The 15,006-nt window shown below is 29.9% G+C and overlaps 2 protein-coding genes across 2 annotated transcripts; both read left to right on the top strand.

Annotated features, from left to right (window-relative positions):
• The first annotated feature begins 1,469 nt into the window (after positions 1-1,469).
• On the top strand, positions 1,470-10,058 carry LOC140672851 (ras-like protein family member 10B). The gene is made up of 5 exons (XM_072905317.1): positions 1,470-2,335; positions 5,712-5,980; positions 6,828-7,064; positions 7,858-8,061; positions 8,422-10,058. The coding sequence occupies exons 1-5, from the start codon at positions 2,269-2,271 to the stop codon at positions 8,545-8,547; spliced, it is 903 nt and encodes a 300-aa protein (XP_072761418.1). The 5' UTR covers positions 1,470-2,268; the 3' UTR covers positions 8,548-10,058.
• An 849-nt stretch (positions 10,059-10,907) lies between these two features.
• LOC140668694 (probable citrate synthase 2, mitochondrial) lies at positions 10,908-14,885 on the top strand. The gene is made up of 9 exons (XM_072897940.1): positions 10,908-10,913; positions 11,103-11,315; positions 11,599-11,937; positions 12,400-12,605; positions 12,856-12,988; positions 13,070-13,264; positions 13,343-13,444; positions 14,317-14,516; positions 14,813-14,885. The coding sequence occupies exons 1-9, from the start codon at positions 10,908-10,910 to the stop codon at positions 14,862-14,864; spliced, it is 1,446 nt and encodes a 481-aa protein (XP_072754041.1). The 3' UTR covers positions 14,865-14,885.
• Positions 14,886-15,006: the final 121 nt, after the last annotated feature.

The following is a 15,006-nucleotide window of genomic DNA, read 5'->3' as shown; positions in this document are numbered from 1 at the left end:
GAAATCGACCGTGCGAAACTTGATTGACAATCGTCAGTGACGATCATCCTCGCATCCTCATCGTCATCGTCTCTCATCAGCAAGCAATATATACATCGAGCAATACTGGCGCGTGAATCGTGTCTGACACGTCGCGACTACACGCACTTCAGAACGTTTTTATCGTTGATTTTGTTATAATTATTAGAAAAAAAAAATGAAAATGATGCCACAAAGGAAAAGTGCGTTGATGTTGTCTCGGACATTTTCGTTTGCCGAACCTAATCGCGAGTGCGACGAACGAATCGGTTGTAAACGAGCGTGATCGATGATCTAAAGAAATCCTGAGATTGAAGATTGATATAATCAATCACAATCAGATGCTGGCTCTGCATTGTGCAAGTTGTTTCAGTCGACACAGTAAAATCTAAAATGCCTTTTATTTGCAAGATTTAAAGTCAATGTGTAATTTCCACGAGTTTAGATATCGATATTATTCATATGAAAAAATTCTCTATATTTCGCGAGGAAACTAATGAAATTTTTTTTTCATCAATATTGGAAATTGAACTTGCGGAAATTTTGGCAATTTCTATCTTTAGTTCTATAAAAGTTTGTTGACTTTTTAATAATGTAGTATTCAAGAATATAATTAACCGGTATGATTCAACGAGAAAGAAACACAATTTTGCAATAAAATTACCTGGCATGAACGTAGTTTTCTAAACACTTTCTCGGTAGAACCGAATACGTACGATAAGCATTCAAATTCTCCTAATATTCTAAAATTTATTATAAACGTATATATATATATATATATATATATATATAAACACAATAAAATTGTTCGATTATGTTGACAAGAACAGTGATACACACATACATACATGAGATTTAACTGAGAATTACATAATCTATCTAGAACTATCGAAAGTAGTAGACTATTACAGATGCCTCTTGAGAACATTGAGAGGATATGAAACGAGACGAAACGAACTCGAAATATATCTATTCGGGGTGAAGCAATACCCAATGGACAATCGAAACCTTTTTATTCGTAGGATGACTGCAGTCACGAGATTGTAAACAACATTGACACACATTTAGATTATTTATAATCTAAGAGTTAAAATACAGTGAGATAATTTTTATTAAGAATGATAATCCAGATTAGTATTTTTTTTAATTGTACATATTTATAACGTATCGAAAAAGGATAAAGTAAAAAAAAAAAGATGTAAAAGAGAAAAAAACTTAGAAAGCACAATAGAGTGTTGAAGACATTGTTGCAATCGACAAGATTCACCTTAAAAGATTCAAACAACGAAATCATATCAATCCGCCCCGAGGCAACTTATGAGAATTTTTTTGCAAATCAGCGATAACCATAGGTACAAAAACTGCGAGCGGCTGGAGGAGGCGAAGCCTCCCGCCGCATAAGCACTATCGTAAGTATTATTATATGTATATTATTATATATTATAATTTTTTCTTTAAATACCTTATTTGTCCATTATTATTTAAAAAATATGCACGAGAGAAACTCGTTTCATTCCATTAAATAAAAATGCTATGTAAAATGTATTTTACATATATTAATTTGTTATTATTTTTCTGTATTTTCTTTTAATACAATGGGAGCTTTAAAATGTTTTAAACAATCTAAGTACAAAATCTCTTTGTGATAAGAATATTACAAAATATAAGTTTTTTGTAAAAAGGTTTCACACGTAGCTCGCTCTCGTGCATCGATTACTTTTGATCACGTTCTAATTAATATGCTAAAATTAATTAGAAGTTTCAATAAAAGCCTGCAGCTAATTAGAGTCTTTATTCAATGACACTCTATTGACGAAGTAACAACGAGACGAAGTAACGACGGGACGTCTTTCGCAAACTTTAACGTTAAAATTTGTATATTTAATCCAATTAATACACGTTAATATGATAATCTCTTCAGCCTGCCACGTTGCTTGAGAAAATTTCAGAAATGTGTTTCGTAAAAAAGGGAAAAGTTATTATTTAAAAAATTCGCCGTTAAATTACAATTGGAATAATTTAAAGAGATATTTTAAATTCTATTTTCGCGATATAATAATCAGGATAAAAATTCTCAGCTCATACACACATATATGGTCGTTGATCCCTACCTGAGAAGAGACAGTATCCCGGAGTTCTCGTCAGTCGATCGGCGAACTTCGACCGCGAAGGTCGTCTAAACGCGACGATAAATGTGCGATCCGAACATTCAACATTTGCCATCGCGATATTCTATAATAATTCAATCTCATGGATCGCTCGCTGAAAGACAACGACACATCGAGCTCGATTTTGCAAGCGAATAGACGGCTTTTGGGTAAACGAGCTTGTCAATACACGTGACATTTCAATAAGTTCATCGTACTCTATATAAATGCATGTGAGGTTCTTTTATTTTTATTATAAAGCAAAAACCGGAGAAATTGATATCAATTTTATTTAAAATGTAAAAAGATTCTGTCAATTTGCTTATCTTATGTATTAAAACATATATGATATAAATACTTTTTTGTTAATTTATACATAATTTTTATTTATTAAATACTATTTTACGATGTAATGCTATATTATATATATAAGTGCACATAATCTTCTTAATTAACTCAATTATTTAATCAAATGAATTGAGGATTGATTTCCGTTATCAAGTGTATCCATCTTTTGCTGCTTTTATTTATGGCGACATGGATTGACGTATTATTATTCAACTTTAAAAGGCGGGATAAAAATTTTGTACAACCTTGTCATAATTAAATATTAATTTATATTTACATTATTTATGAAGTGATTCATTCAAATTTCTCATGTTTTTCGATTATGTTGAAAATTGCACAAATTGTAATTCTATCAAAAGTTAAATTATTTTACAAATCTTTTGGCCTACAACCAACGGGCTGTTTAATGACAGGGACCTGAATTTTTATTATTTTGGGTCGTTGCATCCAATTTTAAACATTGATAAAATTTAAAATAGTTTACTCCAATTTCAAAAAACAAATTGTGAAAGGTCTTTTTGCGCTCTTTATTTTTATGAAATTAGTTTTTAAAAAGAGTCAAAATTTGTTTAAGATTTTTGAAAAACAAAATAAAAATAATTTTCTTCTCAAATTTAGACATCTTCGATTTTTTTCAAAAATATCTTTCCAAAGTGAATCTTCATATCAAAATGGGCAGATATTTAGTTTTCGAAATTTTAGGACTGAGCGCGTCACCTACGGTGCAGCTTAAGCGCTGTTGCAAGTGCAACCAGATGATCTGATCAGTCCTATTGCTTGTGAGCAGATGATTTTTCTCACATTTGTATTTATAAAATAATGTTATTTTAACTACAAAACTAATACTATTAAAAATTGCGCTCACTGAAAATAAAAACTTATAAAAATATTTTAATCAAAAAGAGAGTTTTACAAAATACTTGTTTTATAATATCTTGAATAGTTTAATAAAATAAAATCTAATACATAACACAAAATTAAAATTTAGAAATTAATACAAAAATAAAAATTTATACAAAAATTATAAATTTAAATTAAAAAAAAAACTTAGCCCCGTGAAGTTTAAAGTATATATTAATATCAATAAATAATAAAAATTTAGATTTAAATTTAATTTAGAACTATATTTAATTTAGTTACATCAATAATTACAATGTAAATATATTAAAGAATTCATTAATTTTAGCATGTTATTTAGTCTAGTAGCACTAAGTTTTTTTTTATTAAAATTCTTTTGTTTTTTATATATATAATATTTTATAATTTTATGTATAATTTTATATATATTTTATATGTAGTTTATAACTTTTGTGTAAATTTTTATCCGTATCATTTTTTATTTATTTTAATTTATAATTTATAATTTCGGTGTAAATTTTTATTTTTATATTAATTTCTAATTTTTAATTTTTTATTAATATTTATTAATTTTGCTTTTTTTACTAAACTTTTCAAGATATTAAAACAATTATTTTGTACAATCCTTTTCAGTTAAAATATTTTTATAAGTTTTCATTTTCAATTAACGCAATTTTTTGATATTATTATTTTTGTAGTTATAAGAACATTATTTTGAATACATATATAGGAGAGAGGTCATCACAAATGTAAAAGGACTGACCAGATCATTTGTTTGCAACAGTGCTTGAGTTGCATCATGGATGACACGCTTGGTCCTAAAATTTTAAAAACTAAAAGTCTGCCATTTTGATCCTGGACTCGTTTTAGAGGAGAAAAGTTCTACTTTTTTCAAAATATTTTTGAAGAAAATCGAAGATGTCTAAAGTTAAAAAAAAACAATTTTTATTTTGTTCTTCAAAAATCTTAAATAAATTTCGACTTTTAAAAAACTAAAATTAAAAGTAAAATTAAAGAGCGTAAAAAGATCTTTCAAAACCACAACTTGTTTTTTAAAATCAAAATAGTCTACTGGATAAAATCGAATAGTCTACTGAAATTTACGTTTGAAATTGATGCGATAGCCCAAATTATAAAAATTTAGACCCCTGTTAATAGAGAGCTGTTGATCGGACCAAAAGATTTGTAGAATAATTTTACTTTTGCTAGGACTATAATTTGTGCAAGTTTCAGCATAATCAGAAAACTTTGGAAAATGAGTGGATTACTTCATAAATATTTCTTCACACATTCCGTTTTTAATAAAATATAAGAATATAATTTACATAAAGATGCTTTGTTTCAATTTCATAAATCATAAATCTCTAATAACGTTAAATACTATGTATCTTTATGTGTTCTTTCAATTAATACATATGTATATTATTTATTTCTTTCGCAAAATTATATTTTTAAATTAAATCATTTCATGGACGCACTGCAAATACGTTTCGTATTCATGTGTGCGATTTCGTAAAGTAAATCTACAACCTAAAATAACTACTTCTATAAAGACAAACGAATCCGATTTTCAAAGATACACAATTTATGCGTAAGGCACGTATGGAGTGTGGAATATGGAGTCTTACATAAAAATATTCTTTCTCGTTTCATGAATAATATATTTTTATGACGGAAGATTCCATAGAATAATATCTACCGAGAGGTACTGCAAAATCGACAAAACAAATATTCAAAAAATACTTTTCCATAAAGTTTTCTATAGAATGGTAACTAACAACTAAGTTGGAATCTCATCATTCGTTTCTTCCGAAGTAGATTCTAAATACTGTTAATTAATTCGTTCCATCGGATCATCGATCCGATCGTTTCGCATTATCTCTCTCTCTCTCTCTCTTTTTTCTTTTTGCAAACTTATTTAAAAATTAAATCCATTTAGAAAACGAAGAAGCTTTTTTGATCACTTTTTCTGTCTGTGATATACTAATTAGACTGCAATATTTAACAATTTATCGGATTTATCAGATAGCTGTTATTTATAATTTTTTTTGCACAACAAGTTTTTTCCAATTCGATTTACATTTTTAAATCTGTATTATAGCAAAAAAAGATTTTTATTGAATTATACTGATAAAAATTTTAATTATACTTTTATATAAATGTAAAATACAATTTTTTAAACTTTGAGAATAATTGGTTTGGTTGATTATATAATATACTATGTATATCCTTAATATATTTTATTGAATTGTGTAATTTTCCGAATATTTACATTATAAAATTATTCAAAACGACGAGATTCATTCGTATTACAATATTCCCAAAGATCGGATTTCAAAGTTATAAAATCCCTCGACAACGTGTATAGTGAGCAACAAGTTTTTCCTATATTGTCACACATGTACATAATATTTGCGTTTGTTCACAATTTAATTGTCTTTGCTGCAGAGCTGGACCTCGATTATTTGGAAAGAAGAGGCGGAAATACAATAACCTACGAAGGTGCCGAAGGCAACTCGAAAGAGGAGGATAGTCCCGCGGACACATTAGATCGCGTTAAAGTCGTCTTCCTGGGTGCACCCGGCGTGGGAAAAACAAGTATAATCCGAGTAAAATCCTTTCGTAACGTGATCGTATCAATTAACTTCATGGTATTTCGAAAAATGTTTTCTACCTTGTTATTTAATTAATTTATCGGGTATTAAACGTGCAGTCAGTGTGTGTATCAATAAATTAAATAAATTTTTTTCATTTTAATTAAAAAAAAATCATTTTAAAACATAAAATTTAAAATTCTGATATTTTATAAATGTATCACGATAGTTTTCTATTTTTTATAAATTACTTTCTATCAATTTGGCAGAAAGCAAAAACGCACCGATAACTTTGTAAATATTGTATATGAACGAACGCGATTCCACATGCGCGCGCTTCATATACAATTGACGTGACGAAAGAAGTGTCGGAATCTTTGTTTCAAATTCAGGAAGAGAATAAATCGCGGAAACGAGTCGCTCGGGCGCTAGATTCATTTCCGATAACAGTTTCCGCTTATCGAAGGCGACGATTATCGACTCGCGAGGAAATTAAAAGGCACAACGAATATCCTAAGGAACGCCGGTTGCTTCTGATGAAAAAAAAAATATGTCAAGCGTGTCTCTCTCTCTCTCTCTCTCTCTCTCTCTGTTAACAGCCAACATACAAATTCAAATTTTTGAAACAATTTTTCCGCTGAATTTTTGTTATTTTACTATAACTCTACGTTTATTATTTTTTACAAACTCCAGATGTGGATGTTTATTCATGCTTTCACCATTTTGTTTGGAGTGAGTTTTTTGAAGAATACACGCCAACAAATTTTTCGTTGCATTTTTCTAATTTTATTATAACTCTACGTTTATTATATTTACTTAAATTTCAGGTGTGTGCATGTGTGACTTTTATTCATACTTGCAGCAATTTGTTTGGAGCGAGTTCTCGGAGGAATACACGCCGACCGAGCGACGGGAGACATTTTATCCGAGTGTCGTGCTGGCCGATCGATTGTACGAATTGAAGATCACCGATCTGCCGACCATTCCGTACTTTCCGGTTAGCTCGCATTTGGAATGGACCGACTTCCGTTATTACGGATTACGGAGCGCGACAGCATACGTGCTCGTGTTTGATCTCAGTAATCAGGACACGTTTCAGGTATATAACTAATGAGGAATTTGACATTAAAGTGTAATAAATTGCACACAAGCTCGCGAGAGACAGAACTCTTCATTTCGGAAGATTGTCAAAAACTCGGCAAACATATGGGGGATTCGCGCTTGTCTTTCTTCCAAAGTTTTTCTTGCCAGCCTTTTTTCTCGCGAAAACTCTCACTTCGAGTTGTAGCCGACTCGAAGTTGCCGGCATAAAAGTTTGATTATCTGGATGTTTGCCTGGGTGACGAAAGGCCGACCTCTTGGGAACAAAACCTAACACAGTTTGCACTTTGCACGAGTTTACTGATGTTGAATCGATTTTTGCTGACAACAAGTCAAAAGTATAGGCATAGAAATGTTGTGATGTAATAATAAATGTTACACAAGATTAAAAAACTGTTGCATACATCAGCATATAATTAGAATACAATGAGAAGAAGCTTTCTAAATCATATGTATCTTATTTAGAAATATTTTAATTGTCCTTTTTTTAAAACTGTGTGGTATTAAAATAATACACGTCTATTTTTATAATACTAATATACAAATGTACAATTTTAAAATATATCGCTCGTTTCTCATATATTTTAAAATTGTACATTTGTATATTAGTATTATAAAAATAGACGTGTATTATTTTAATACCACACAGTTTTAAAAAAAGGACAATTAAAATATTTCTAAATAAGATACATATGATTTAGAAAGCTTCTTCTCATTGTATTCTAATTATATGCTGATGTATGCAACATTTATTATTACATCATAACATTTCTCACTTATGATTTATTCAGTATATCAGGACGTTACGCGAACAAATCTACGAGGCACGCGACATGAGAGGCGTACCCTTACTGGTGGTTGGAAACAAGCAGGATGAATTGTCGCAGACCGTCGCTTCCGGGACCAGATACAGAGATATCGTGAACCTAGTCCGAAAGCATTGGAGATGCGGTTACGTCGAGTGCAGTGCTAGATTTAACTGTCGCGTCGTACAGGTTTGCTTCATATATTATTTATCAATCTTTTCCGAGAGACAATCTACGTATTATCCCGGTTCAAATTAAAATCACCATTAATTTAACTGTTATTCGACTCATATTTAACGTTAAAATTGTTCCAAGGAATACTGATTGAAATTTCTCATAAAAACGTCGCAAAAAATTTATCGAAGAATTCGTCGTTAAAATTAAACTGTAGAATTCTTAGAATATCATTTAGAATTATTTAAGTTCCAGTTTCATTATTGTTTTATAAAATTCACTTTTTATGTGTCACATTAAAGATTCGTAAAATAAAATAGCAAACATTTCTCATAAATTAAAAATGATTAACATATATATCTCGATAATCAATAGGTATTCCGAGAACTGATGAAGAGTATTCAGGCGATAGAGGGTAGGCCAAACTCGCCGTCACCCGCGACTTCGCAACCGATGCGATCCTATCCACACGACACCGGCGAGAAGTGCATTCTTCTCTGACACTGAAACTAAATCATGTTCCCTACGAGGTCATACGAGATCATATCTCGTGCAATCGCGCACGAAAATGCGTTTTTCGATAGCTATACAATATCCGGTAAGACGAGTCGTCGATTTAGCGTACCGTGTATTATTGCATCTCAAGCCATTGAAGACTTGTTCAACGTAAAGAGCACATCGATCGACAAAAAAGTCAAAAGCAATAGACGTCATGATGAGATGGTTCTTTTAAAGTTGCAAAGAGTCGAACGCGCGCAAAGAGACGTGATTTTGAAATATAAGTGACAATAATAATAATTGAAATTTTGAAAATATTAATAATAATCGAAGAAAACGTCAACGGTAAAAAAATTCACTGCAAATTCAATCATATACCTATGTATAAAAAATTTTCTATTCTAAAATCATTCATTAAAATTTTCAGATTTTAGTGGAAAGGACTTATCTCTCTTAACGGCATTACATTTTTATTTGCGTATTCTTGCCATTTGTATGTGTGTTGACAGATTATATATCCTTATACATATATATAAATTACAAATATAGTGCGTACATGATTTTTGACGAATTAAAATTATATATCGATTTCATGGGTGAGTTTCATGGATTTCATTGAGAAGAAAATAAAAACGTGCCAATAGGAATTAACATTCGACAATGTTAAACATGGACAAATGATAAAGAATGTTCGAGGAAGAGAACCGAATGCAAATAAAAGTAAACAAGATTATGATATTAAATAAGAAGATAGCAAAGTAGAGCGTCGACTTTCTTTTAGCTCAATCCTTTCCTCTGCATTTGGCCTAAATAATACTGATGTTGTAGGAAGGTACTCGGAAAGGACAAAGCAATAGTATATATACATATGTATACATACATATACCTATATTTTACTATACTCTGTTGAAAGTTAACTGATTATTAATTTAGCGCTGAACATATAGTTAATTGTTTGCGAAAAACGTAATCGTTAATACATATTATGAGATATATATATACATATATATACTCAGATTATATTAGTATATATCATGTATATTAGCGTTGTTACCGTTTGTATGTATTCTAAGATAAATGTACGTTAACGTTTGTGTATAGACACATATATTATATGCGCGCAATTTTTATCTTATAATTAGATCTTGAAATAAAATACATAATTCGTTAATCGCGTCATTTTAATCGCTCATACACAGCATACAGTATCACGTGTGCGTATAGAATACTATACATTAGCAATAGAATGTTATTAATATTATTATTATTATTATTATCTATTACACATATTTGAACACATGTTGAGAAGAATCATACGATTCTGACAATGATAAAAAGATACATAAATGCTCAATTACTCGAATTGCACAAATGCATTTTGTAATACGCGACCGCATGTATTAGTTAGTAGTTTATACGAATATCGTAAACGACGTATGTTTGATGGTTTGGAATGAAACAGAGAAGAACAAGAAAAGAGAGAAAGAGAGGGAGGGAGGGAGGGAGGGAGAGAGAGAGAGAGAGAGAGAGAGAGAGAGAGAGAGAGAGAGAGAGAATCACAACTGTAAAGATGAGAAACAAGAAATAATTAAAATATAAATTCCAAAATTGAGGCTGCGAGTATCTCATCATATATTTTCAGTTGTGATTCTCTTGTTCTATACTATCGATCAGTATACTATCAGTATACTATCTGTGTCAGTAGTATAATTGATAGATATATACGAGAACGATTTTGTGCAATCTGCAAGTGATAATCTCTTATTTTGTATGTATACGCACGATATTCGCAATAAAAAATCAGCGAAATATTAGATATATGCATATAAATTATTTTCTTTTCTACATGTAGCTTAAAAATGCATTTCGCGTTGAAAATTACTTAATACATTTATATGCATAGTTCCTATGTAACAGATTATAGAGTTTCATCAGTATAGTAAGTATTAAATAAAAAAAAAAAAATTATATACTTGAAGTAATATAACGATGCAAAACAGTAAAATCGAAATCTCTTGCTTCTAATTTCTCTTCAGATTAGATGTCAAAATCTCTTTAAAGTAACGCAAAAATTGCTTCGTTTAAAATTTTAGATAAAAATAAATTTAAATGTCCAATACACAACCAATAAATTCCAAATAGAATTCAATGTTGCTTTATTTTTGTTATATCTTTCACGTAACATAACGCCGATCAATTCGAATTTTTGAGTGAAGAAATTATTAGAAATTACGAAAGATGTTTCACCTGTCAAGAGGAGTCCGAGTTCGAAGAGTTCGTTTATTCACTCTATGGGATAGAAAGAGGAATTGCATCACGTTCAGCGAAAGAAAAGCTAACTTTGGAACGAGAGAACGGCACGTATGACGGTTGGAATTATTTATCGAAGTACGAGATTGCGAAATATATATATATATATATATATATATATATATATATATATATATATAAAATTCGCGCGAGAAACTTGGCAAACTAATTCCATTGTGATTCTATTTAAATACGTAAACAATTGCTTTATCTTTCAATAAAATGAACATTAAATTTGTCACCCTAAGGTAAGCAAAACGAGAGGAGAACCTAGCACGAGCACAAACCTAAAAGAAGCTCTCTGCGAAAAAATTCCCGTGCATCACGATCTCTTGAGATATATTCGACGTTACTTCGGTCCGAATATAATTAGTCAGATTACGATTGACAGTCTGTACGATGGATTAAGCGATGCAAAAACAATCGTCAAGGAAACTTCGGAAATCGATCCTAAACATGGTGTAATGATCGCAGAATATTCAATCGCGCTATAAATATTATTTATTATTCACCGATTATACATAATTATTTTTTATTTTGTATAAATAACGTATCTCAAACAATTATGTTAAAGAAACACGAGATATTTTAGTCTTTTCTTTAATATTTGCTTAATATCGTATTTTGTTTTCATGTCCTTGTAATAAATTGATTGAATAATTTTCTTACTAAGGGAGATTTGACGAAGTTTTAAAGCATGTCGTGAAAAATATCAATACTTTTCTAATTTAGAAATTTGTTTAGATCGTGTACCGTGGATTAACGATACCGGAAGTAGTCACTCTATTGCCTCGTCAAGGAAACTCGCCGAGTGCGGAAGCTGTCTTTTGGCTGCTTTTAACCGGTGACATTCCGACGCAGCAGCAGACAGCTTCGTTGATCGCTGACTGGACATCGCGACGTCAAAAATGTACCGAGTGGTGGTCAGGACCACGGGGTGAAACGTTAGTTTCAGTTCTGCGTTCTATGCCCGAAGCAATTTCACCCATGCATAGATTATCGGTCGCGCTTACAATTTTCAACATCAGCCAACAAGCGAAGGAGGCCAAGAGACACGGTGTTTTGCCACACACATATTGGGAGGTAAGTAAAAAAAGGATATGAGAACATGTTTATTCAACAAGCAGAAAATCGAATATATACTTATAAAAATTTTATTAATAATGAAGACAATCTTTGTTTCCTTTGATAAAATATTAAAAAATAAAATGCAGAGAATGCAGTTATATGTATTTACAATAATAAAACAAGATTAAAAATAAAATAGAAAATACTTTATATAAAAGTATAGTAATATAAACATAAAATTTACATTTAATTTAAAAAAATATTTAAAATCATTATTTTTAAAAGTAAGCGTTACAGTTCTTCTTTTAAATCTTTACTTTATAATTGAAAGTAATCGTTAGAGAAAATAATCTAATATAAAACTATTTTTATCGTAAAGCATTATTATTATTTTATCTTTTAATTAATGTATTTTTTCAGGTCTATTATATCTCTTCATATATTTCATAAAGCGTTAATTTTAATTTTATTTAACAGTATGTGTACGAAGACGGTATGGAATTCCTTGCAACCTTACCAGCGATTGTTAGTCTGATTGCAAAGAGAAAAATGTTGACAAATGTAAGCAGTGATGGTGATTGGGTGCAATTTTTATTAGAATGTTTGAGCAACGTGAACGAGAACTTTGACATCCGAAAATCATCGGTCGCAGATTTCCTCAGATTATATATCATTTTAAACGCGTAAGTACAGCCACGAATAGCTTCTCAATAACACAAAAAAATTCAGAAAAATAAATTCAAACATTAAACATATATTTAAAAAATACAAAATTAGTTATCTAAAATATTTAAAAAATTATAAATTAAAAAGAAAAGTTATTAATTGAGATGCGAAATTTCGTGTAGATGGTACATTAGTTGAAATCCTGCTTTTATCTTTAAAATTAACCAAATATTGGAAAAAATAAAAAATTCAAACAATCGTTAACAGTGATGACGATGGCGGAGCTCCTGCTGCTCATATCACCCATATGTTGGGCTCAACTGATCTCCATATAAATGAGGTATTATCGAGCAGCGTGTTGGCATACATTGACGAACCTAAAAGTGGAACAATGACGCAGGTCTCGATAAAATAAATGTTAAAGATAAAAAAAAAATTCTTTACGCTTTTAATTTATATTTTTTTTTCGTCCATTATAAAGTGGAAAGAATTGCAAATGAAAGTCCAGAATATGCTCGGCCAAGCGTGGATGGAACAAGCCTTGAGAACTCGAGTGCTAAATTTATGGAGTAGAGATAAATTGATAGGACACAAGGAGGCGGATTTCTGCGATCCACGATATTTAGCTCTTTTGGATTATGCCAAACAACATTTGCCCGATAATTCCGAAATCAAGGTGCATGCATAAGCGCGCGTGATAAGAAAAACATTCAATCTTGTTAAGGCACAATTGATAAAACCAAGATCTTTATAGCTCTCGCGGGATATTACACGGATATTAAAAACAGCGTTGAGGAGACCAAAAAGGAAACCTATTTATCCGGAACAGAGTGCCATAGCTTCAATTATTTTTCAGGTACTTAGAACTTAGGATGCCTTAGCAAAAATAAAATTTTTGAAATGTAGAATTCAAAATTTATTAATATATATATATATATATATATATATATATATATATATAGATAATATAAATATATACAGGGTGTTAATAAATTAGACCGACAAACTTTGAAGGGTAATAGATGATGTTAAAACAAACATTTTTTATTAATATTATTTTTCTCTATGACGTTTTGTTTTAATACTACGTGATAAAATATCTTATCCTTCAAAGTTTGCCGGTCTAATTTTTTAACATCCTGTATATCTAAATTATAAAAGAAATATGTGAAAATTTTGAAATGTATTACACTATAAATTTTGATTTAATTAATACATATATTAATAAATATATATTATACTTGAAGGGAAATAGATGAAACAAACACTTTTTATTAATATTATTTTGCTCTACAAAGTTTCGTTTTACTTCTACATGATAAAATAAGAGATTTGTGACTTCAACAAATTAACAAAAAACAATGTAAATGGAAAAATTCAAATCAATCTTAAAATAATAATTTAATTTTTCCACTTACATTGTTTGTTTTTACATTCATTGTTAATTTGTAAAAGTCACAAATCTCCTATTTTATCACGTATATATATTAACAAATAAAAAATATATTAGTAATAAACATAATATATATTTATTAATATATATATATATATATATATATTAATTCAAATCAAAATTTATAGTGTAATTTACATTTTATAATTTTCGTATATTTCTTTTATAATTTAGATTTTTTTTAAAGATTGAAGAAAAGAAAACAAGATATCGCTCTTTAAATATTCTAACAAAATTAAAATATGGAATATTTTGTAACAATGATTCCTCTTTAGTGCTACGGATTGAAGGACATGAGTTTCAATCAAACGATACTTTACATAGCGCGGACTTTGGGAATGATCGCCTCGATTATTTGGACGAAAGCTGTAAACGCGCCTGTCGAGCATCCGATATCAAAGTGCACGTATAGTTATATAGAATCGGTTCGTAAGGAGAGCTTAAAAACCCGAAAACATAAAACCCGCTCGCCAGGGTAAGTTTTCTTAAACTTGACAATTTTTCTCTTATTTTTTTAAAGATTAACATATTAATTATTAATTATTCACTAACCTTCCTTCCATTTGTATTCTATGCTTACATGTCATCTCCTCCGAAAATAATATACGCGTTGCATGTTTTTCAAACAAATCAGTCGTGAAAAAAAAAAAGGAGGGAAAGATGCATTTTCGTAATCAACTTTTAAGAACGCATATCGACATCTATAAAAGATTCTCGATATTAATATTGGAAATAATATCAACAGATGATATAACAGGTTTCTTGTTTCAGCATCAATACACATAAAAATATACATAAAAAGGGAAACAATGCAGGAAGATAGAATTTTTCACACACAATACCAGATAAATGCGTTTCTTAAACTTATCTAAAAATTCTACCCCTTATTCAATAAGATGGGAAAATTATCGAAGAGAAAAAAAAAAAAAAAAAAAGCACGCGCCTCAACTTTCAAACGTCCTCAG

This window comes from Anoplolepis gracilipes, chromosome 1 (assembly GCF_047496725.1).
Source record: "Anoplolepis gracilipes chromosome 1, ASM4749672v1, whole genome shotgun sequence".
NCBI classification, from domain to species: domain Eukaryota; kingdom Metazoa; phylum Arthropoda; class Insecta; order Hymenoptera; family Formicidae; genus Anoplolepis; species Anoplolepis gracilipes.
Note: the sequence above shows the minus strand (reverse complement) of the source record. Positions and strands in the feature narration are given on the sequence as shown.